Source organism: Pristis pectinata, chromosome 9 (genome assembly GCF_009764475.1).
Source record: "Pristis pectinata isolate sPriPec2 chromosome 9, sPriPec2.1.pri, whole genome shotgun sequence".
Classification (NCBI taxonomy): Eukaryota; Metazoa; Chordata; class Chondrichthyes; order Rhinopristiformes; family Pristidae; genus Pristis; species Pristis pectinata.
The window spans coordinates 34460949-34486005 of NC_067413.1; the positions used below are offsets into that span (position 1 = coordinate 34460949).

The 25057-nt window shown below is 42.5% G+C and overlaps 2 protein-coding genes across 3 annotated transcripts in view; one reads left to right on the forward strand and one right to left on the reverse strand.

Moving 5' to 3' along the window:
- LOC127574224 (zinc finger protein 236-like) overlaps positions 1-1858 on the forward strand; it is a 97672-nt gene extending 95814 nt beyond the window's left edge. The window contains exon 32 of the mRNA XM_052023043.1: positions 525-1858. Within this exon, the coding sequence (XP_051879003.1) occupies positions 525-655 (131 nt within the window). The 3' untranslated portion in view covers positions 656-1858. The remainder of the gene's footprint in view (positions 1-524) is intronic.
- Positions 1859-3873: 2015 nt separating this feature from the next.
- Positions 3874-25057, reverse strand: part of LOC127574147 (myelin basic protein-like) — a 156148-nt gene continuing 134964 nt past the window's right edge. The window contains exons 6-10 of one of the 2 annotated variants that reach the window (XM_052022896.1): positions 20281-20385; positions 19273-19305; positions 18520-18561; positions 9744-9845; positions 3874-5412 (exon numbers count right to left, since the gene is read on the reverse strand). In XM_052022896.1, the coding sequence (XP_051878856.1) occupies positions 5377-5412; positions 9744-9845; positions 18520-18561; positions 19273-19305; positions 20281-20385 (318 nt within the window). In that variant the 3' untranslated portion in view covers positions 3874-5376. The remainder of the gene's footprint in view (positions 5413-9743; positions 9846-18519; positions 18562-19272; positions 19306-20280; positions 20386-25057) is intronic. The other variant, XM_052022897.1, reaches the window with a different exon arrangement.

The following is a 25057-nucleotide window of genomic DNA, read 5'->3' on the forward strand; positions in this document are numbered from 1 at the left end:
CTTCCCTAGAAGTGAACCGGAAGTTCTTACTGTACCCCAACAGTTTCATTGTCACAATTACTGATATCGTTATTTGTTTCTTAAATTTCACAGTGGCCGGATGGGATTTGAACTTGTGTCTTTAGATCAATGGTCCAGGTCTTTGGATACTAACTCAATCATGTTGCAACAGTACCTCAAGTAAAGTGAAAAGCCATATAAAGATTATAAGATAAATTGCTCAGAAGTGACATTCTTGTAAGGTGACTGATTTGAATACCAAATCTGGTCTTAAACACTCTGACAGTGTATCAGAATGAGTGATGTAGTAGGGAGACTCACAGAGAGGGGCCAGGGGAGAGTCCCCAGAAGTTGGGGTAGAGGAGCAGCCATGGTGAGTGGTGGAGCAGGTTTTAGAGGCCTTTTAGTTTACTGATTCTGCTTGTGTTCTGCTTGACTCAGTGTGCCCATGGCACCTACCCATTCCATTCCATCAGTTGCAAAATCTAACAATTCTTTGAAATATTTCTCTCTTGCTCCTACAGGCAGTGGTCAGGACACTGGAAGCAGCCAGGAGCAAGAGGGAGAAGATGCCAGTCGTGGTCTTGATCTCGTTGAAGTTGTACCAGAATCCTCTAATGAATGGCACTGTAGGATAGCAAATGTATTCCGCTAACTTATACCATTTCCACTCCAACCCAACTCGAGTCCAAGAAATAGAGTTTTCAATACTCTAAAACAACAGATTCTGTATGTGGAAATATTTTTTCCTGATCTTGGTCAGGTACTATGACTTTGGTAGACACCAGCCTGGGTCATTGGAAAAGTTAAAGTGCCACCAGGTTAGTCAAAGTATCATTAAAGAGTTAATGCAAGGTACTAACCTTGAGCTAAAGGGCTAAAATAATGAGGAACTCAGAATTTGTCGAGCCAGCATGCAGTGCTCAATCTAATTCTGAAGCAAGAGAGGATGATCTACAAGTTCAGGAAAATGCGGCATAATGTAACATCTGCACCATTTTGAAGATTAATTGCAAAGGAATTTCCTATCTTCATTCCAACTGTTCAGGGAACCTTATTGGAGGTGTCAGGAGTAGCGCTGAATTAAATTGGCCCGATTGCTCATTCAGAGTATTGCACAGTGGAGAGCCAGGCTGCACATCTCCCACCGGCTAACCATTTCATGGGCTCTCCCACCACCAGGCTGTCATATCACTAGAGAACCTCTAATTACGATCTGCCTGGCTACTTATTGCGAGCATTTTAACTCGCCTGCAGTGTAGTGACTTGCCACTAGTGTGACTGGCCTTCAGAACATAAAGTTATTCCATGAATTAAAATAAATGGCTGATTGTATAAGGGTGAATTTTGTTTGCATTCCAAAGATTATTTTTGTAGATGTTCCCCACTTTACACCCACAGCACAACATTTTGTGCATTTGGTAAAGTTAGTCTCCAGATAAGGGACTTGTACATGAATGTGTGTGTGTGTGTGTGTGTATGTATATATATATATATATATATATATATATATATATATATATATACTGTCTCCATTCTACACCTAATGTATTCTTTTTGTTTGCACTGTTGTAACATGAGCACTTCTTTAATGTATTTTTCTTAGTGTATTATATAACAAATGTTAATTCCACCTCCACCCCCCACCCCCCCCCCCCCCCCCCCCCCAAAATAACCTTGTGCAACATTTATATTTGACTTTGGAACATCACTGTAAATACCTGTGACATTTGTAATATCGGGTTGCATGTAAATATAACTAAGAGCATCTCGAAAGATAATCACAAGATTGGCTTTTCATCTGTCTCCAATGGAGCTTATTTTTTTTGTTTAAACAATGTGTATATAGATTGTATAATTTGTGACAAGGGACATTTTTCTTTTTTGTAAGTATGTGTAATGTATTTAAATCAAGATATTTCAAATAATACTATTGGTTTTTAATAATCAGGTTTGTGGGGTTTTTATTATTTCAAGTGGATAGTAAGTGAGCAATCTAGTTAGTCATTGGAAAGTTACAGTGGCTTAAAAATTCTCTGCTGAATCCAACTGCACTGTGGGAGCACCTTTACCAAATTCTAATGATCAATGCAGCAGGCCACATTGTTTCAGTTGCACTCTTCACTGCTGCAAGCTTCAGTCGTGTTCAAGGCCTTGGTGGCAACAGAATGCACATTTGCCCAGACCTCTATCGCAGCGGGAGTTACAAGACCACTGTTTCTGGGGATGGGGTCAGGGATCAGGTATATGGGTCAGGTTGTAGTGACTTGAGTCCTCTATTGGGAGATCGGGGCAGCAAATCAGTAAGTGAGGATGGTTAATGTCTTGGAACGTTAGGGGATGATTGCTGAATGAGGAGGGTTAAGCCTATAGCTAACAGAAAGCCTTCCAAATTGGGGATTGGAAGGTTGGAGACCCAGATGATTTTTTTATTCTCCCCACTAGACTAAAGACAACCTAGTTCAGTACTGGTGCCCTATGATCAAGAGTAACACTGTACAATGTGGACAGTGTATACATACTCTGTATGATATGGACCAGTTTCAATGTTCTGAATGCATCATTGAAAAAGATCTCAAATTCAGCCATGTTCCTTCTGTTTCCATGCCTTGGTCAATGAAGGTCTCCAATTTTAATGTAATATATTGAGCTAACATCTGCTTTGTGTGGGTGAGTGTTCCATATGTCCACCACCACCTGGAAAAGTATTTTCTGACATTTCTAAACGGCCAAGCTGTAGCTGAAAGGCTATGTCCACTTGAATAGACCTGCCCCCTCCCCCCATCCCATATCAACAAGTTTCTCTCTACAGTTCCCATCAATCAATCCTCAAAATCCCCAACCCCCTATCCTCATAAATTCCAGGAAATGCACAGCTTGTTGTTCTAATCTCTTCTCGTTGCCTCACCCTTGGAGATGCAAGGAAATTGTGACACTTGTTTTATTTTATGCTTCTAAAGTGTTGTTAATTATTTGCTTTCAGGATCTGTGCAGTGCTGACAAAGCCAGCCTATTCCTAACTGTCCTTAAGAAGTGCAGTGAGTTGCTGCCTTCCTTATTTCCATCTGACTTAGAGGAAGGCCATTTCAGCCCGTCAGTCTATGCTACCTTAGAGAAGTCCTACACCCACATTAATTTTCCTTATAACCTATTCTCCCCATATTCCCATCAAACCCCACCCTGCTCACCAACAGAAGATGGACAATTTACAGTGGCAACTAACTTCCCAATCAGCACATCTTTGGGAAGGAGGAGGAAACTAGTCACGGGGAGAGCATGCAAACTCCTCACAGGCAGCGCCAAAGATCAGGATTGAACCCGGATTAATGGATCTCTGCTCGCCATGCTGCCCATTCTTCATCTGCCATAGTTTATTTGGTAAAGGTGGTCCCGCATTGCAGTTGGACAGAGTTCCAGGATTTGTATCCAGTGAAGGAACATTGATGGACTTCCAAGTCCCTGATAATGCAAGTTGGAGAGAACTTGCAAGTGGCGATGCTGCCTGCTACCCTTGGCTATGTAGTTGGAAGGGGCAGTGGGATTTTGGAAGAAGTCTTGGTAAGTAATGCACATTCATTTTGTAGTTGATGCATGTGGCAGTATCCTATCACTTTCAAGGCCACAGTGTGAGAGAGGATGTGGGCTTGAGCTGACTGTGGCAAGCAGTAAAAGGATGGGCCGAATGACCTCAATCTTCCATTTTCTCCTTGCTCTATACCCAAGGGTGTACAGATTTCCCTCTAGCTGATGGTGGCTGGCATTCAATCTACAAAGTCTTAACAATCAAATATGGGAGGGGTTGACTCTGAAAATTTTATAATAAGACTAAGTTGGAATATTCTGACCAAACATACAAAATAGCAATCTTTATAGTTGAATTATAACTGTAACTTTATTTTAACATGGATAAACATAGTTTAGATGCATTATTTTTTTACATATACATTCAGAAACATCACTCGGTCACATGATCGTTCAGCTTTTCCTAGTACGTGTTCTCTATAAGCAAGTTACCATACATAAACTGGCAATAGATTGGAAACCCAACGTTAATAACTCTCCACTTCCACCTGCCTGTGCATTCTAGACATTACCAGTTGGAGAATGTGAAAGGAGCAGATGGTGGCATGCTTCATGTCATCCACTGGAGAATAAGTCACAACTGGCAAAAGAAAGACGTCTAATCAAAGAGCAGCAGCATTACTGAGGGAGGGGCAGGTGTAAACTACACACCTCTTGCATCTGCACTGAAAATGGCAGGTGCCAGAAGACGAGTACTAGTGTTCTGTCAGGGTCTGTGAGTGTGTATCATCCCCTTGTATTTCTTCTGTATTAAGTTCTTGGTGCATGTATATGGCTCATAGGTGCAGAGGTAATTCACCCTCGTGGCCAATGTGAAGGCCATTTACCTCTGAGAAAACAATCACCTTAAGCTTTCTGTAAATTTGCCATTTAATGTGCTACATTTGGATAACAAGAAACACAAAAAGGTAAATGTAAAGGTGATAAAATATTATTTTAGTTACAAGAACAGTGCAATTCAAAAGAGCACTCGCATAGCAATGGTCTTGGCCCATTGATATGGAATTCAGTGTTAGTTTGAGGTTATAGCTTTTACCAATAACATTTTCACACAAATCATGTTAGTATAATACCCTTAGTGTTCACAGCTTTGCAACACATAATGCTGCTTATCTGCATTGCACCATAGAGTGTGTGGAGAATAAACCTACAGCTTTATTACACTACTGGGCTGTTTCTTTGGGTACAAGTAACCAATGACATTTGTGTTCAAAATGGAGTTTATTGAATTGAACAGCAACTGTCAGACAAAATTTCACTTTTGCACAGTGCTAATATTTAGTAAAACTTTAGCAATTGTCATATTTTACAGTAATGGTGTTAAAATGCAATAAAATTCATTGTAAAATATTAGATTCCTTATCCACAGAAAAGGAGAGTGGAAAGAGTTGTAAGACCATTGGCACCTTCACATCAAGTTTCTAAAACGGTTGGAATTACTACGGGACTAGTGTAAGCAATAACACATTCCTTTCATTATACAATCTACTGTTAATTCAAAATCACTTTTTGCTCACATCATCCTGTGGCTCAAATTAAGAAATTTAAATAAACAGTTCTTTTTTTAAAAAAAAATCTGGTTAACAGATAATTTGAATTAGGCAAGTCTGCATTAAGAGCACCAGGCTATATGCCTGATTGGTAAAGATCATATTTGAATGCCATCATTCTCTTTGGAGGGACTGAGTAAATGCTAGTTAATGCATGAATGGTAAGACTGTTAATATACAACACCGAGCAAGGATATTTTCCCATGTTGAAGCATTCCTTCCTGTTGTACTTGTCGATGAGGATTCAGCGTCTAGCAGGTGAACCTTCACCTTTCTTCCCCTGTTTGGAACATTAAGAACAGTGTATTCTAATGAAGATGCTTGCAGAATTAATAAGCACAGACTGTCAGTAATATCGAAGAGAAACTGAAAATGCTGGCTACATTTAGCTGTTCCTTCAGTACCTCTGATGAAGAGGTAACACTTGAAAGGTGGGTGTACATTTGCCAGTGTTGTAAACAACTATATATATTGTCTCAGAGAATAGCTCTTTTGACTCTGCAGTACTAATAGCTTGTCTGACATTTCAATGCAGTCATACAGGGGCTGAACACTCAAAAGTGCAATCCTTTGGGTCAGATTCTAAAAGAAATTTCTGTAGTGCCTTTTACAGTCAATATTTACATGTATGGTGGAGAGCATTCTGACTGGACTGCAAGAGGCTGCAGAGGGTTGTAGACTCAGCCAACTCTAAAGGCACAACCCTCCCCACCATCGAGGACATCTTCAAGAGGCCTGCTCAAGAAGGCAGCAGCCATCACTAAGGACCCTTACCATCCGAGATGCTCTCTTCTCATTACTACCATCAGGGAGGAGGTACAGGAGCTTGAAGACCTACACTCAGTGATTCAGAAACAGTTTCTTCCCCCATGGCATCAAATTTTTGAACAGTCCAGGAACCCTACCTCTTTATTTCTTTAGTAATTTATAGTAACTTTATGTCTTTGCACTGTACTGCTGCCACAAAACAACAAATTTCATGTCACTTAAGTCAGTGATAATAAATCTTATTTTAGAGCTCTTTGAACTTCTTCTGAAGTGTAATCAGTGTTGTAAGAAACAGCAGCCTATTAAATCAAGGCCATGTCCCTGCTCCCAGGGCACAGTTTCAAACAAAAGCAGGAGCGTTATCTCCAACATCAGAGCCACCATTAATCCTTCAGATCAACATCAGTAAGCATTATCCTGTTAAGATCACACTGTTGTTTGTGGGAGCTTGCTGTGCACATATTGTGTTCCCCACAACAGGCCAGATTGTCTGACCTGTCATTGGCCCACCACTTACCTGTATTCTGCAGCCTAAAGTCATTTTGGCAAATGTTAGGAATATAAAAAAATCTTTAAAATGTTTAACTAATTTAAAAACAAATATATCAGGGTGTGTTTCTGTCTTCATTTAATAATTTATTCAAAATCCTTGTCCAGTATTTTGGGGAAACAATTAAAGAGAACTGTTAACCAAATTTACTCTACTGCCCAAATGCTCCACAAACACATCTGGTCTCACACCAAGGTAGGGACCCTGGGAAAGGCCAGACTCTCGCTCTGTTTACCCCTGAGATGGAGTAAAGAAAATTTTATACTGCTCTCTTAGGTTAACTTTGACTCTGGAATAGTGTAATACGGGCAAAAGCAATTAAAGAGCAGATTGGACTTGTCTCCTGATCCTCATTCTTTCTCTTGTAGTGTGTAATATTTCATCAATCAATCACATTGTTAAAATTACCTTCCCCTGATTCTCAAATGTCCCTCTGTTTTCACAGCTATTTACTTAAATTACTCAGCCCAATATATCACGGGCACATCCTTCCCCACTACTGGTAGTATCTACATGAGGTGCTGCATCAAAGGCAACATCTATCATCAAAGATCCCCACCATCCAGGCCATGCCATCTTCTCACAGCTGCCACTGGACAGGAGGTACAGAAGCCTGAAGTCCCACACCACCAGGTTCAAGAACAGTTGCTTCCTTTCAACCACTCTGTTCTTGAACCAACTAGCACAACCCTAATCACTACAGTATAGCAACACTATGACCACTTTGCAGTAAAATGGACTCATTGTTTTGTTCTAATTGTGTTCTTTCTTGTAGAAATTGTGTGCAATTTATGTTTCTCTTGTGAATGTACTTATGTGATGCTATGTGCCTGTGATGCTGCTGCAAGTAAGTTTTTCATTGCACCTGTGCATACATGCACTCATGCATATGACAGTGAACTAGACTTTGACTTTGAATTATTGCATTTTTGACAAATGTTACCTTTAAAACAATTTTTACCTCAGTGTACATTTGGCACTTAAATGATATGATGCCTTCTCGTCTCTCACCCTGAAGCCTATTACTTGTAACAGAAGTGAAATTAAAATCAGTTCCTTTCTAAATTAGGATGCTTTGTCACAGGGCAGATAGGTTTCAACCTTACATGAAGAGCAGGAGTGGACCAGAGGGGTTTTGACAACAGTATGCTTCTTTCTGGCCATCATTACAGATTTATACCTAGCTTTTCCTAAAAGTATTTTCAGATGTATTTACCTCACTATGCAAAGCATTTATAGGAGAGGACAGTAAATGAATCATGCAAGTTGAGTGACGGCAACAAAACTGAACAGCCAGCTTTACACCTGTGTTTTATCTCAGGTCAGTGGAAGGCAGCTGCCCTACAGCTAAATGCTAGAACCATTCAAAGTCAAAAATTAAACTTGCCACTTTGACCATTACAAATTCACATGGGCATGGATTAAAACTGGGTGTCACCATCTCAAAACAACAGGCCAGCCATTCAGGACAGAGATGAGAAGGAAGTTACGCTCCCAGAGGGGAGAGAATCTGTGGAATTCTTTATCTATGAGGGCTATGGAGGACTTGGTCACTGAATACATTCAAGGCAGAAATCAGTAGATTTGGGTATTAAGAGAATAGAGGGTTAGTGCAGGAAAGTGGCACTGAGGTGAAAACTCAACCATGAATGGTAGAGCAGATTTCAGGGTCTAAATGGCCTATTCCTGCTTCTGGAGACAAGAGATTGCACATGCTGGAATCGGGATCAATGAACAATCTACTGGAGGAACTTAGCAGGTCAAGCAGCATCTGTGGGAGGAAAGGAAACCTATGCAGGGTTTCGACCCGAAACGTCAACAATTCCTTTCCTCCCACACACTGAGTTCCTCCAGCAGTTTGTTTTGTTGCTACTCCTGCTATTTTTTTTTATGTACACCTTTTAGAGTTTATGGGAATGGTCAGTCCAGGCATTCACATGTAGAGAGAAGGCTGATATTTAATGGCTAAATATCAATGTTCACTTATCCATTGAACCGAATAAATGGGCTTCAGCCTAATCCACCAATGCCTTGTCCCCTATCTGTTCTCCTGTGTGTCATCTGAGCTGCAATGGGGAACAGCTTAGCTTGGGAAGGTTGTGGGTTCAAGGCTCATTCTAGAGCCCTGTGCATGAACATCCAGGCCGACACTCCAGTGCAGAACAAAGGGAGTCCTGGACTTTTGAAGGTGCCATCTTTTAGATGAGAGATTAAACCCAGGTCTGCTCTGCCCTCTCTCAACTGAACACAAAACATCCTAGCCCTATTTCAGTTATCCTTCACTCCAATCATCTGGTCTTTGTCATGATCAATTGTTCCTGTGAAAACCATGAGGCATTCAATGAGAAATAACTTTAATTAATTGAGCAAAGCTGGAGTGCGGCAGTGGTTAAATTACTGGGTAAATGCCCCAGTTACAGAGCAGCTGGGCATTTAATTCAAGGCATTGAAAACAACTAGAAACCACAGTCAGCATAAGTGAAGGTGCCTGTGAAACTACTGGGTTACTGCAATCATTGTAACAGTTATCAAAATCAGTATTGCCCATCAGACAGTGAAATCTGCAGTGGTTACCCAGCCTGGCCTATAGCATCCCCTGCCACATAGCATCGTTGTTGAACTGATCCAGCAAATACTCAGTTCAAGCACAGTTGGGGATGTGCAATAAACACCGGCCTTCCCAGCAATACTCGTGAACAAATAAAGTAAAAGCTACAATAAAGGCAATATTAGATTTATGCAACGTTGAAACAGGCCCTTCGTCCCACCATCTCCCTTCTGGCCATCAAGTACCTATCTATGATAATTCCTTGGCAAGTTCAAGTGCTTGCCTAGCTACTTATTAAATATTATGAGACTTTCTGCCTCCACCACCTTCTCAGGTGGTGCATTCCAGGTTGCAACCAGCCTCTGGGTGAAAAGATTCTTCCTTAGATCCCCTCTGGGCCTTCTACTCCTTAACCCTAAACCTAGCTTTCTGCTGATCTGGCACCAGAGAAACATCCTGGCTCCAACCAAGTCAAGTCAAGTTTATTGTCACGTGCACAAGTATGGTGGGGTACAGGTACAGTGAAAAACTCGTGCACAGCAGCACCACAGGTGTGTAGGTACAGACAACCAGGTAACAAACCTGGAAGGCTTGCCTGATCGTGGAGCTGAAGCAAACTGCTACCTCCACAACAAATCAGCTTGGAGGTCCACGAGTATGTACGGAACATTCCTCCAACCTGCTCTTGCTACACGAATGCCAGCTGTTTTGTGATAGATGCTGAGAAGTAATTTTCATTTGTTACCATTTTGAAAAGAGATGACAGGGTTCCATCTCTTCGTCCTTTATAAGCCTCCTTTGACTTCGAACCAGTTGCAGCGTAATGTGGCCTCTGTCCCTCAGTACCCTGTGAATAAACCAATGCGATGCGTTAAACATGCATAGACCCAACTCATTCCTAGAAACTGTTTGCCTTAAGATATTGTTGTAGATAAATCTTAAAGTTAATGGCCATGCTCTGTGTGAGCTCAACTCAATTTGCAAGCATGTGTACACTGGCCAGGTGTGTGTTTACCTGAGATGGTGGTGATTAGGAATGCTTAGCTAATTCCACTGCAAGTTATCATTTGCCATATAATCATTTGAGAAGGTAAAAATTGTTGCTGGTTGCTAAGTCTTTATGAATTTCAACCTGTTCAAAGTAGTTTCTTACAACTTCAGACTCTTTGGTTTAACAGATGGGGAAGGACACAGTTTAATCAATCTGAGTTTTTTTGTAAACACCAGTGTTAAGTGTCCATCCCTAATTGTGCCTGAGGCAGTGGAAGAGTTGACTGCATTGGTGAGTCTGGAGTCACATATAGTTTTGACTGGCAGATTTCCTCTCTTGAAGTGAATCAGATGGTTTTCAAGACAGTCCAGTTGTTTTGTGCCTAATAATTGATACCAATGTTTTTATAAAGAAACTTCAGATGGTTTAATTACTTAAATTTGAATTTTCCATCTGGCACAATGGGGGTTTGTCTATAGATCAATTAATCTGAGGTCTTGCTATTAGACCAGTCATTTAACAACTTCACAACCATCTCTATCAAGGTCACTGTTATGCTTTAGAGCTAAGAATGGGAATTAACTCAATCTTGGTCAGTCTACCCTTTCCCAGGAGTGGAGAGCCTCTGGAATGCTCCCCAGCTGGTGCGCTGGATGAACGTCTGCATTTCCAGAAAGAGGGAATTAGAAAGAGATCCAGAATTGTGCAGAGCAGCAAGTATCTTTAGGGAATCAGTCCATGTGAGTTCCAGGACTAGATCTGATAACTTAAGGGGTATACTGCTCTGTTTTCCTTTACTGGTCCTGATAGCCCACCCATCCCAGCAAGAGACAGATCCACCTCACCTTTGACTGCCCAACAATCTTGCATATTTTTAAATTTGATTTTCCAGGAAGAAATTCTGGAAGTGTTGACCTACATGCTTCAAGCATGAATTTTAGCAAGACCTCATTCCATCGACTAAGGTGCCTGCTCCTGAACGCCTAATTGCAACATGTGTGCTGGTAAGATTTTCAATGATCACTCCATGTTAATGTTCAATGCTAATGATATCCCAGAAGGAAATCAGAACCTTTAGGTCAACAAATGGTAGTAAAAGATACTGGCAGAATCATAGTGGAGGTGCCAGAGTGAGTGAGAGTGTGAACATGCACCAGTACTCATGGAAAGGGTGAGCACCTTCAAGTTTCTGGGTGTCAACATCTCGGAGGCCCCATCCTGGGCCCAGCACACAGATGTAACCATGAAGAAGGCACATCAGCGCCCCTACTTTCTTATAAGTTTAAGGAGATTCAGCATGTCATTGAAGACTCTAACAAACTTTTACAGATGTACAGTGGAAAGCATTCTGACTGGTTGCATCACAGCCTCGTATGGGAACTCCAATGCACAGGAATGCAAGGGGCTACAAGAGGGTGGTGGACTCAACCAGTTCCATTACAGGTACGGCTTTCCCCACCATCGAGGACATTATAAGAGGCAATGCCTCAAGGAGACGACATCCAACATCAGGGATCCCCACCATCTGAGCCATGCCCTCTTCCTGATGCTTCCATTAGGCAGCAGGTAGAAGAGCCTGAAGACACCTCAAGGTTCAACAACAGCTTCTACCCCCTACCATCAGGTTCTTGAACTGACCTGAAAAATTCTAACACTACCTCAGACTATATTTCTTTCCCCTCTCTCAACTTGCACCACGGTTGTTATGTTTATTTTGTCATGCAAGTTATGTATAATTTATGTTAACTTAAGTTTATGTAACTTATGTTTGTCATGTCTGTAATGTACTGTGTTGCTGCTGCAAAAAGCTAATTTTCATGGCCCTTAAACCTTGTGTATGTATGCCTATGACAATAAACTTGACAAACACCATGGAATGATTAACAAGTCCAACATTGACCATAAAATTTCACAAGCTACATTCAGCAAATTAAATGTGATCTTTATGAGTATTTTGGAAAGCTTGAGTGAATGTGATGTGCACACTGTGTCACAGTATTAACCATGCAGACTCGCCCATCTACACGTTCGATACTGTTTGATCTGAACTTCCCCTTTCATTAGAAAATAGATAAATATTTGTACAGTGCAGGTAAAAGGCTGCAATGATCACTGTGGATCTAGTGGGCTGAAGGATCTGTTTCTGCATTGTACATCTCTGACTCTATGAAATTCACTCTTTCATCTGGAGGAACCACCAAAGACTGGCTGGTTGGTGTCATAGGCACAGTGCAAGGCAATTTAAGATAAACATTTAAAAGAGTTGCATTTTTAATTTTTTGTATCACTGAAATATTTATGTCAATTTAAAACAAAATATATTATGACACTGAATAAAAGTACATCACATAAAACATTAGCAACAGCATTATGCATTATTCATGCACCATGATGTGTGGGTTGAGATTACATAAGAGTTTCATTTGAGGTGCAATTAGTTGGCTCTGTGATCATGAGGTTAACTGATTAGCCTCTGTAAACTCTGCTACAATTCTTGATTTGGTGGAACTCTTGGCAGCAGAGAGCTGCAGGGCACTGTGGACACTCACCTTGCTGGCAACTGGTGTTGACATTAGTCAGATCCCAATCAAGAACACTTTCCCTCTCTTTCTCTGTCTATCCAGCTGTTTCTTCTCTTTCTCTGCCTCCCACCACCTCCGCGCCCCCCCCCCCAACCCACCACTGCCCCTGACTTCCTCTGCCTCTCTTGGAGTAATAACAGCACAGAAACAGGCCCTTCGGTGCAACTCTCTCATGCTAAACAAGGTGCTCATCTAAGCCAGTCCCATTTGCATGCATTTGGCCTGTATCCCTCCAAACCTTTCCTATCCATGAACTTATCCAAATGTCTTTTAAATGTAGTTACTGCACCTGCCTCAACCACTTCCTCTGGCAGCTTGTTCCACATACGCACCACCCTCTGCGTGAAGAAGTTGCCCCTCTGGTCCTTTTTACATCTTTCCCCTCTCATCTTAAACCTATGCTCTCTAGTTTTTGGCTCCCTTTCCCTGGGAATAAGACTGCGTGCATTCACCCTACGTCCCTCATGATTTTATACACCTCAATAAGGTCACCCCTCAGTCTCCTACGGTCCAAGGAATAAAGTCCCTGCCTGCCCAACCTTTCCCTATAACTCAGGCCCTCAAGTCCTGGCAAACTATCCTGGCCCTCTTCCTTGCCGTTCATTCTCTCTCTTTTGTTTCTCTCTCTCTCCCTCTTCCCTCTCTCTCTCTTCCCCACCTCTCTCCCCTCTCTTTTTTCTCTCCTCTCTCCCTTTCCCCCTCTTCACCCTCTCTCTCCTCCCTCCACTTTCTCTTTTCCCTCTCTCCATCTCCACCCCCCTTCTCTCTCTCTCTCTCTCTCTCTCTCTCTCGATCCTCTCTGTCTCTGTCTGTCTCTCTCTCTCCCCCTTTCTGCTGGGTGTTAGCTGTGACTCAGCAGATATTTTAATCACAGGGTGAAGATCCATACTGTGGTCTTGAACATAAAAAGCCCAGGCTAACTGGTGCAGTACTGAGGGAGCCTCACACTGTCTGAGGGGCAGTGCTGTGCCATCAGAAGTGTCACCTTTCAGACCAGACAACCAGCCAAGGTGCCCGTCAACCCATATGCCCAATCAGAACAATGCCATGTACCATTTTGAAGAAGGATGAGAGGGAAGGGATATTATGTTGGTCAGATGTCCGCCAATATTTATTCCCCCAGACCACATGACAGAATCAACAACCTAGCTATTATCACATTGCTTATTAGTGGGATCTTGCTGTGCACGTTGGTTGCCATGTCTCCTGCGTTACAGCAGGTGCTTCACTCAATGAGTAAGTGAAGATCAGAAAAACTGGAAATCTAAAATAAAAACGGAAAACGCTGGAAACATTCAGCAGGTCAGGCAGCATCTTTGGGAAGAGAAACAGAGTCAATGTTTCAGGTCAGAGACCCTTTGTCAATTCCAAAAGGTTGACTCTGTTTCTTTGCCCACAGATGAGGCCTGACCTGCTGAGTGTTTCCTGCAGTTTCTGTTTTTAGCATTGCATGAATACTTGGAATGAACTGGTGCTGTGAAAGGTGCTATAGAAATGCAAGTCTGTCTTTCTGTTTCCATCTGATTGTGTTTGATTCTCTGTTCCTGTCTGTCTCTTTCTCTCTCACTCCCAACCTCTCTGAACCATGAGTCCCTCTAGATGACTAGAAGCTACCCCTGGCTACAGACAAGGGTGCAGCAAACATTTCCCACTTGGTACCACTTCACCTGCAGCTAACTTGCACCAGTGCCTCTACTTCCTCAGGAGGCTAAAGAAATTTGGCATGTCCCCTTTGACCCTCACCAAATTTTATTGATGCACTATTGAAAGCATCCTGTCTGGATGCATCATGGCTTGGTATGGCAACAGCTCTGCCCAAGACCAGCTTTTTATGTCACCCTAAACCTACATCTCCTCTATCCATTGCTCTGCCCAGGACCGCAAGAAACTGCAGAGAGCTGCGGACACAGCTCAGCACATCATGGAAACCAGCCTCCCCTCCATGGCCTCTGTCTACACTTCTTGCTGCCTCAGTAAAGCAGCCAACATAATCAAAGAGCTCTCCCACCCCATACATTCTCTCCTCTCCCCCCTCCCATCAGGCAGAAGGTACAAAAGCCTGAAAGCACGTACCACCAGGCTCAAGGACAGCTTCTATCCTGCTGTTATAAGACTACTGAACGGACCCCTTGTATGATAAGATGGACTCTTAACCACACAATATACTACCTTATGGCCTTGCACCTTATTGTCTGCCTGCACTTCATTTTCTCTAACAGTTTATTCTGCATTTTGTTATTGTTTTCCCTTGTACTACCTCAATGCACTGTTGTAATGAAATAATCTATATGGATGGCATGCACAACAAAGTTCTTCACTATACCAGGGTACATGTGACAATAATAAACCAAATTACCAATTTAACTTCTGGTTTAAGTTGTAGTTAGTGCTTACACCTAGAGCCTTGCACTTGGAGCATGTGAGGCACTTGCGGGTTAACAAGTGACAAAGGTGAAGTGAATCGTTGAATTCTTCAGTGAGCTATGTCACGACACAAGAGGAGACGGGCAGTGACCTACACCAGGACTGGGATCATGAAAAGGCCACACAGCATTTAAACCCTGTGCCATTCATCAAGATCACGGCTGATCTTCTACTTTAGCTCCACTTTCCTGCACTATCCCGATATCTTTTGATTCCCTTAATATCCAGAACTCTCTCAACTTCTGTTCTGAATGATCTACCTGACCTCCCTATTACCGTCTCTCTCCCTTCTTCCACCCTCTCCATCTGCCCATCACCCATACACTCCTCCCACTGGTCTCCCTCCCCCACTCCCCCCTCCCTCCCTGTATTCCATGCTCTGCCTTCCTCTCCCATCAGATTCCATCATCTTCAGCCCTTTGCCACACAGGCCTATCACGTCCCAGATTCTGGCAACCAGTATGCATACAACAAGATCCCATTAACAGCAATATGATAACGGCCATTCTCACTCTTCCCTTCCCCATCTACCTATCAAACACCACCTCCCCTTACCTGGATCCTCATATCATCCACTAGCTCTTGTTCTACCCCTTCCCTCCACCTTTTTATACTGGCTATCTCCCCTCTATCTTTGTCCAGGTGAAGGGTCTCAAAACGTCAACTGTCCATTTCTTTCCAATAGATGTTGCCTGACCTGCTGAGTTCCTCCAACATCTCATGTGTTGCTCTGTTTCGAATGAACTCATTGACTGAGCCTCCGCAGGCCTCTGGGGTAGAGGATTCTAAAGATTCACCACCCTCTGGGTGAAGTACTTACTCCTCATCTCAGTCCTAAACAGCCCACCCTAACACTTCAGCCAGTAGGAACATCCAAACTGTCAAGTCCTGTCAGAACTTTGTGTATTTCAGTGAGATCCTACAACCCATTCTCACACCAAGTATGTCCAATCTCCCTTAGGAGGTGTGCTAAAGTTAAAAGGGGGACAGACACAATTATAAAACTATGTAATTTTATTCCATGGTTAAAGTTAGAGTGAGGATTGGGAGGGGATGATCATTAATGATTCAAGTTCCTTCATACTTGTCTAGCCAAAGTTTTGGAGGCTACGAGGGAAGGGGTTGAATTATATTACTTGATCCAAAGTGGTGGGTGCCTGGAATGCACTGCCAGGGGTGGTGGTGGAGATAAATATGGTAGAGGCATTTACGAGCCTCTTAGATAGGCACATGAATGTGCAGAGAATGGAGACATAAGGACAAAAGGGATTAGTTTAGTTAGGTGTTTAATTACTAGTTTAATTAGTTTGGCACAACATTGTGGGCCAGAGGGCCTGTTCCTGCGCAGTGCTGTTCTATGTTCTATTTACCCTGGTCAGGTTTTACCCTGGGTCTTGCTCCCAACTAGCTGCCTTGTTTCATGGCTCACAGCTCACCTGCCTGAGTTTAGTGAGGCTGAGATCCTTGCACAGGAGGAAGGGCAGCTGGCCAGCACAGTCCACCATTCACCCAAAAGGCAAGGGCAGCCCCACCACACAGATTTTGATCATGTCAGTGGCATCAAGGGCCTAGGGCTGGGTTCCTGGTGAAGACTGAGGGCTAGGATTCTTACTCAGTGCATCATACTGAGAGCAAGCAGTGTCTGGGTGCCCACTCATTATAGACAGTTCCTCATGGTTGATTCCACTGTTTGCAATGGGACTTAATATTGGACCTTGCAAATAACATTTGGATGAAGACACACTGCACACATGGTTTAATCCCCTCCCCACTCCCCATCTGGTTCTGGTTCTATCTGCCATTCACTTCTCCCCTAATGGTTCCCATTATCACCTCCTTGACATCAAGGTCCAGCACTGTCCAGTGTGTTCCTGTTTATCTCCCTCCAGCAGCTGTCTCCAACCTTCACACTCCTTCCCCTCCTCTCCTACGTCGCTCCATCTGACTCTGAATATTTTTTTCTCATTCTCTGTCTGCCTCCATCTATCATCCACCTGCCACTGTCTCCCAACTCCACCCCTCCTCCCGTCCCCTACCTGACACAACCTGCCTGTCACCTTTCACCCCTCCTCAGTCCGCCAATCACCTTGGATATAGTCTCACCACTCCCCCTCTCCTCTTTACACCGGCCATCTCCCCTCTCAGTCCTGATACAGGGCTTCGACCCAAAACGTCGACAATTCCTTTCCTCTCACAGATGCTGCTCAACCCAGTGAGATCGTTTCTTGCTCCCAAATTTAGTTGGTTGGCAATACCGCCTGCTTTATACCACAGCTCCTGTGGACTCTCCACCCATGGTGGTGAACCAGCATTGATCGTCCTGCGCTTTTGTCTCCTTGCATATTTCATTGAACTAAGGAAGGGTCTCGACATAAAAAGTCGACTGTCCATTTCCCTCCACAGATACTACCTGACCCGTTGAGTTCCTCCAGCCTTCTGTGTGTTGATGGTTTTCCTGCCTTGTTCAGTTTGAGGACGTACAAAAGACTGCAGATGCTGGAACCTGGAGCAAAGAACAAACTGCTGGAGGAATTCAGCAGGTCGAGCAGCATCTGTGGGAGGAAAGGGATGGTTGACCTTTCAGGTCGAGACCCTACGTCAGGACTGGTGAAGGGTCCTGACCCGAAGCGTCGACCATCCCTCTGCCTCCATGGATGCTGTTTGACCCGCCGAATTCCTCTGGTAGTTTGTTTTATGATTCGCTCTGAGGCTGGCCAAATAGAAAATATGATGCACATCCTATTAACAAGGGACCTGCCATAAGAGGTGAAATAACACCGCGCCAGAGTATTAACGTGAAATTAAGATGGAATTAAGGTACAGAAGCAGATCATATTCCCCAACTGCTCTCTGCCGTTGTTCATGTCTCACAGGAACCCCCTACACCCTGCTTCATCTCACACTAGCAGTGTTAATCCTTCTCTTCCTCCCCCCCTCATGTGTTGGTCTACCTTCTAATTAATTGATTGATTTTGGCAGACACTCTGCCCCTAATTCACAGTAACTTTGCATCCAGACTTAATAATTGCAGGAAATGCCTGATTCATTTATCCTATGAACACAAGCTGAAGCAATAAATGTTGCTTACCTCCATATAGAGTTCTACCAGGTGGGGTTACGGTGAAATAATCTCTTCCATGCTCAACATTATCTTATTAGTAACCATCACATGCACCGCAAAGAGGGTTAATGATTTACTTTTGTCCGACTTGGGCCCATTGGATAACCAAGAAGTTTTCCATTACTAATATGCCATTCAATATCATTACCAACTGGAAAATTGAACTTGTAACCATCGTGATACAAAGCACCATCCTACACTGGGCCAAACCATTCTCAGTCCCTGGCGATGGAGTTAGCTAAGTATGTGAATGGAGTTTATCATGAGCAGCCATCAGTCATAGTATGATGAAATGATCTGAAACGTCTAACGATAAAGCTGACAGCACAGTTCAGGTGATGGATTATTGTTAGCCATTGTAACTATTATGTTTACAGCAGAAAATGCAGATCTTGCACCTTACCCAAATAAATTTAGTGATAGCTCTACTTGCTCCGAACTTTCCCTGTAGTAGTGATGAGAAAAGGTGCCATGATAATCACCAAATACAATTGGAGACATAACTCCCATAACAATGAAGGTACAGAATACAATCAAGATTACCCAAGCTTTCCAACCATTGAGGGAACTCTAACAATGTGGCACTGAGTGACCATCAGATATTAATTCTACCACTGATGTTCTTTGCAGACCCAGATATCAGTGTTACAGAATGATGCCCTGTTGCGAGATCAGCTCCGGCTCTGTGGACAGCACTCTTGCCTCTGAGACAATAGTCTCTAGAGACTTGAGCACACAATCCAAGCTGATGCTCCTGGTCGGGCACTGAGGGAGAGGTACCCTGTTGCTCTCATATTAGACAGACCCCATCTGCCTCCTTGGCTGGAGTTAAAATAACATGACACTATTCAAAAAAGAGCAAGAGCGCTCATGCTAAGCTGCAAAACTTTTTCCTAGATGATTTTTAAAAAATGCCTGGTTATTTCTCTCATTATTGTTGGTGGGATCTTGTTATACTCAAAATGGCTGCTGCATACTCGTGCACTTCATTCTCCTGTGCTTTGCTTTCCTGCACATCTTTAGCCAATGAAGACAGCCATATAAATACCCAATGTTCTCTCCTGACCTTTAGAGGAAAGGGATGCTTTGGGTTCTGGTCCTGTCACAATCTACGTAAGCCCAACCCTAGGCACAGAGGAAGGAAGAGATCGTTTACCTTCTGTTGGACGGGTGCCTTCTTTGGTGACATCTACAAAGGAATAGAAGAATAATAGAGTTATATTCAAGATAAACATGTTGTACCACGCAATGGTGAAATTTTCTCTGCATGTTCCACTTAACAAATGGTGCAGCTTGTCTTTATGAAAGATGAGTTTAAAACTTGTTGGGCACTGGAAGCCTTGCACTGTTACATCCAAAACTGCACCAAAATGGGTCCCAGCTGGCACAGATTAAAAACGAGAACTTTCCCTGAGAAGTTCTAGTTCTAGACTGTTAGCATTCTTAGATTTATATTATTTGAAGTTTAAAAGAATAAGGGATGATCTTATTGATATAAGATCCAAAGGGGGACATGATAGGGTAGATTTTAAGAAGCTTCCATTGGATATCTTTGTAGTATCCCTCCTGAGAGCCAAGAAGTGAATCAGTGCCAGAGGAATGGTTCAGGTACTGTCCAAAATGATGCCCCAACTGTCTCAACTTCAAACAATGGAATTCTCTCTCCCAACTCTCTCCTTTCAAAACATTTCTCAACACTTAACCCTTTGACCTGCCCTAAATGTGTCTTATTGTCAAATTTGATTTGATAAGATGCTTCTGAAGCAGATTGATATATAACTTGCGCTAATGGTAATAGATGAATATTTTTGATGTTGAGATAAGGACAGTCAATTTCACAAAGGGAGGATTTAGCACTTGGCGTGGATCTTCTCCCCGAATAGTGGGCCTGAATTACTGGAGTTGCTTGGAAAGTAATAGTGGGAGCTATTGTGGAAAGGTAAACTGGATGGGCGAATAGCCTTCCTTGTTCCTAAGTATCTTGCAATCTGCAGCTTTCATTTGGCCTTTGGTCCTTAGTCACTGGATGAAATGGAGACAATAAACCATTTCCAAGTTATTAACACTCCCTTGAAATCTAATTCCGCAGAAGTCGACAACATGTGACTTGAAGACAGGAGACATCCCTCCCCCCAACCCCGCTAAAAACACCAACAGGTCTCACCATGTTCTTAAAGAAGTGGACAACAGCACTATCGTCAGTCTGTCTCCCTGCTCCATGATGTGCCTTGTGTGTAGTGGGGGCCATTAGCACACTCCTTGCTGGTTCCTGAAACACATGCAATGTCTTTTAATACAACACAGATACTGAAACTGAATGCAACTGGATGTTTGAAAAATCAAACAAAAAAGAAACTAAGCACCATTCTATTATGTTAATCACTCACCTTGTTTACAATTGTTGTAACTGTCGATGTGAACTTTAAACAAGAATCATTTAGTACAGCAGATATAGGAAGTATTTCAAATTCAAAGAAATTCTCACTTAATGTGACAATTTTGCACCAATCGTGACACTACTGACATTGTTTGAAGATTGACATTTCAGAAATGTTTGAAAATACAAACATTTAGAAAAATCATTTGCAAGTAATGCTAAGGCTTGGAGGATAAAGTGTGTAGGAAAAGGTAGGTTACTCTGAATGAGAATGACAATTCTGCCTTCTGTTTTTCTTTTTACTACCTCGATGTATGGCATGATCTGTCTGGGTGGCATGCAAACTAAACCTTGTCACTGTGTCTCAGTAGACGTGACAATAATAAACCAATACCAATACACCAAGAGCATGCTGGTGACATGAGAGGTTCACATTCTAGTCATGAGCAGCATGCAGTAAAGCATGCTTTGTTTATTGCCATTTATGGCCAATCCCCATATTCCTTCATTCACTGAGAAGCTCGTGGAACATAGAAGTAGTTCTATAACAATGTTTGGGACTATATACAATCATCGCATAATGATTAACCAGGTGAATATAGTGTGAAGGAATGGTTTCATTTTGTTAAATAGAGTTCCCATTCCTGGGTAGTGATGATAGGATGATTGTTCTGTCAAACATATGTGGATTTAAGGCTGAATTTAACATCATACCTCCTTGTCTACTTCCACCAACTCATACCTGGAAATTCTCAGGGCATTATAATGGTAGTTCACCAGATAAAATCAGTAGATTTTGTGTAGAGAATTCCAAAGATTCTCCACTCTCTGGGTGAGTGAATTTCTTCTCATTTCCATTCTAAATGGCTGACTTCCTGTTTTCTTCTTGATGAAGGAATTTCTTCTCATCTCAGACCTAGATGGCTGATCCTCCATTTTGAGACAGTAGCTCCTGGTTCTAGACACCCCAGCCAGAGGAAACGTCAACTCCACATGTACCTTGTCACAGCCTGCAGGAACTTTGCATGTTTCAATAAAAGCATCTCTCATTCTTCTAAACCCTGGAGAACAGAGACATAGTTTGCTTCATCTCTGTTTGAAGGACAAATCCTGCATCTCAAGAATCAATATACTGAACGTTTGTTGGGCTCTGTCTCTGACAGGTATAGAGCACAGAATCAGAATTGGGTTTATTATCTCTGACATATGTCGTGAAATTTGTTGTGTTGCAGCAGCAGTACAGTGCAACACAGTACACTGAACAGTCTAACACAGGAACAGGCCCCTTGGCCCATGATGTCTGTGTCCCAACCATTATGTCAATTTAAACTGCACATCTGCCTGCATATGGTTTATCTCTCTCCATTCCCTACCTGTTCATGTGTCTGTCTAAATGCCTCTTAAGCATTGCTATAGTATCTGCTTCCACTATTGCACTGCACTTTCTCTGTAGCCGTGACACTTTGTACTGTTATTGTTTTTTACCTGTACTAATCAATGCACTCTGTACTGACTCAATGTAACTGCACTGTGTAATGAATTGACCTGTATGATTGGTTTGTAAGACAAGCTTTTCACTGTACCTCCGTACAAGTGACAATAATAAACCAATACTTCCCCTGGTAGAGCAGTCCAGGCACCTACTGTTCTCTGTGTAAAATACTTGACTCGTAAATCTCTTTTAAGCTTTCCCTCTCTCACCTTAGCTTCCCCTCTCTCATCTTACATCCTTCCTCGTTTCTAGCTGGAAGGATGTAAGATGCATTATAATTGCAGTTAGATGCCTCTTCTCTTGTACTTAAGCCATCTTTTAACACAGGCCAACGTACCATCTGCCTTCCAGTGGCTAAGACATTACAACTCTCACCATCAAGTCCTGTTCAGGAAGAATCACAACAGGTTGACCGAGATTACCACAATAGTGTATGCTGCCAACACTCTGACTTTCATTGTATGCACATGAACACATTCCTTTGCAATCTACTGGACAAGATCTCCATACATCTCCAATTCCAGTCTCTAGCACATCCCTCATTTTAAATCACTCAGCTATTAGCTCCCAAGACCTGAAATCCTGGTATTCCCTAAATGTATTTACTCCTCAAGGTGCACCCTATTCCTTGGAAAGATGACTAAGTTTTTTTTTACTCATCTTCCTTACTATTGCCTTGTAAGACTGTGAAGAGATTTAATGAAGGGCATAAAATACTAAGGCCAGGACAGATGGCTATGAAGGTCTTTACACCCTTAGCAGAGAGGGCAACCACAACACAGATCAAAGGTTTATTCATAGAAAGATTAAAGTTAGGGAGATATTTCTACCCCAAAACTCCTTGGTGGTCTGGGATTCACAGCCTGAAAGGGAGGTGGAGATCCCAGATGTAAGATGTACCTGATAATTACTTCATGGGGTGTGACCTGTAGGTGTATGGACTGAGGGATGGGATTAGCCTCTTTGTAGTTAGCTCCGTTTCAGTTAGCGTGGATCAAATGGTTTTCCACTTTGTTGTAAAACTACTACGGTTATCTGGCTTTTGGGTAATAATGATTCCATACAGCGCCATTGGACTGTAAGGCCAACAAGAACTCAATGTGGAGTGCTGCAGAATGGGGGGGGTGGGTGGGTTAAGGAAGGGAAACCTGTAGACCAAATGGGTAAAGGGCAATCAGAACGCTCGTTAAAGCATAGAACATAGAACAGTACAGCACAGGAACAGGCCCTTCAGCCCATGATGTTGTACCAAAGTAATTAAACACCTAACTAAACTAGTCCCCTCTGCCTACACAAGGTCCATATCCCTCCATTCTCTGCACATTCATGTGCCTAGCTAAGAGCCTCTTAAACGCCACTATCGTATTTGCTTCCACTACCACCCTGGCAGCATATTCCAGGCACCCACCCTGTGTAAAAAAAAAACCTTGCCCTGCACATCTCCTTTGAACTTTCCCCCTCTCACCTTAAATGCATGCCCTCTAGTATTAGACATTTCCACCCTGGGAAAAAGATACCAGCTGTCTATTCTATGTCTCTCATGATCTTATAAACTTCTATCTCTCCTTAGACTCCACAGCTTCAGAGAAAACAACATAACCACTTATAACAACTTACAACTTACTTATAACCTTGCATGTATTGTTGGATGAAAGTACTGAGGAGAGTTTCTTAAAACTAAAGGAAAGGTATTTTAAATGCATAATACTACTGTGAAATAGCACCATTGTTCTGGCTTGAGGTAAATACACAGAAACTAATACCAGGGAAACGCACACCAAAAATACTATATATTCTCTGCCTCTGAAGATTGGACTCAGGAGACATAAAATGCATCCTTTGTGAACGTTAATACAACAGTTGCAAAGGACCAAACAAGGAAAAGCTCTCTGTGAGCTTAGTTCAACAAATTATCTCAATATGTTGTCATGACAATATTCTCTGTTGCTAGGCTTTTGACATACTAAAATAAATCTCTATTCTGAGAAGTTTTTTTTATTCACGGTCTTATACAGAGGTATCAAAGTAAGTATGGGATAACTTGATTAAACCCAGAGGTTTTTGATGCTGGGAAATGTTTGAAGAAAGACTTAACAGGGGAAGGAAGAGATTAATTGGAAATTTAATTTAAAGAATTGAAAGATGTTCCCAGCCGTTGAACAGTGCAGTGGGAGATGGTAGGTGAGTATAGTGGTTCAGTTACTAGACAGTAGTCAGAGTTTTGGACCATTGATCCAGAGTCAGGAGTTGGAATATCACTGTGGTAGTTGGGGAATTTACATTCATGTAATTATATTGATCTGGATTTTTAAAAAAAATAGATGCTTGTGTCAGTAATGGCAACCATGAAATTACAGGATTGTTGTAAAAGCCCATCTGGTTCACCAGAGTCCCTGAGTGTGAACTTGCCATCCTTACCTGCTCTGTACCCCTGACCTACCGATATGATTGATTCTTAACTGCCCACTCAGTTTGGGGGCAAATAGGGATGGACAATAAATGCTGGCATTGCTGGCGATGTTGACATCTTGCCAATAAATTGAGACAAGACTGTCCTGCCAATTTTACAGCATTCCCCTCCCTCAACCCTCTCCCGTTCTCTTTCTCATTCAAGACAATTCTTAAGGTCTACTCTGTGACCACAGTTTGGTTCAGCTGCCTAGAAGCTCCTATCTTGGCTCACTGATACGTCTTGTTTGCAATGTGGTGTCTTGGGGCAGCTCACTACATTAAAAAAAAGAGCTCAAGAAATGTACAAAGGATCAGGTATCCCAGACCCTCAGAGAGCAATGGAGTGCACCTGGCCAAACCTGATCCTGAGTGAGTGTTGATAAGAATGTCATTGGCGAATCCAGCATTTATTGCCTAGTTTCCCAAGTTTCCCTCAGGAGGTGGTCCTGAATGGTTTTTCTGAGCATCTTTGGTGCATGAGATACATTTCATAAGGCAGCGTCTTGTAACCACAAGGTTTGGAGTTACATAGACCAGATCTGGTAAAGACATTATGTTTCCTTTCCTGTAAGGCACGTTACTTAGACCACTTGGCTTTTACAGCCATCTCTGTAGTGCTAC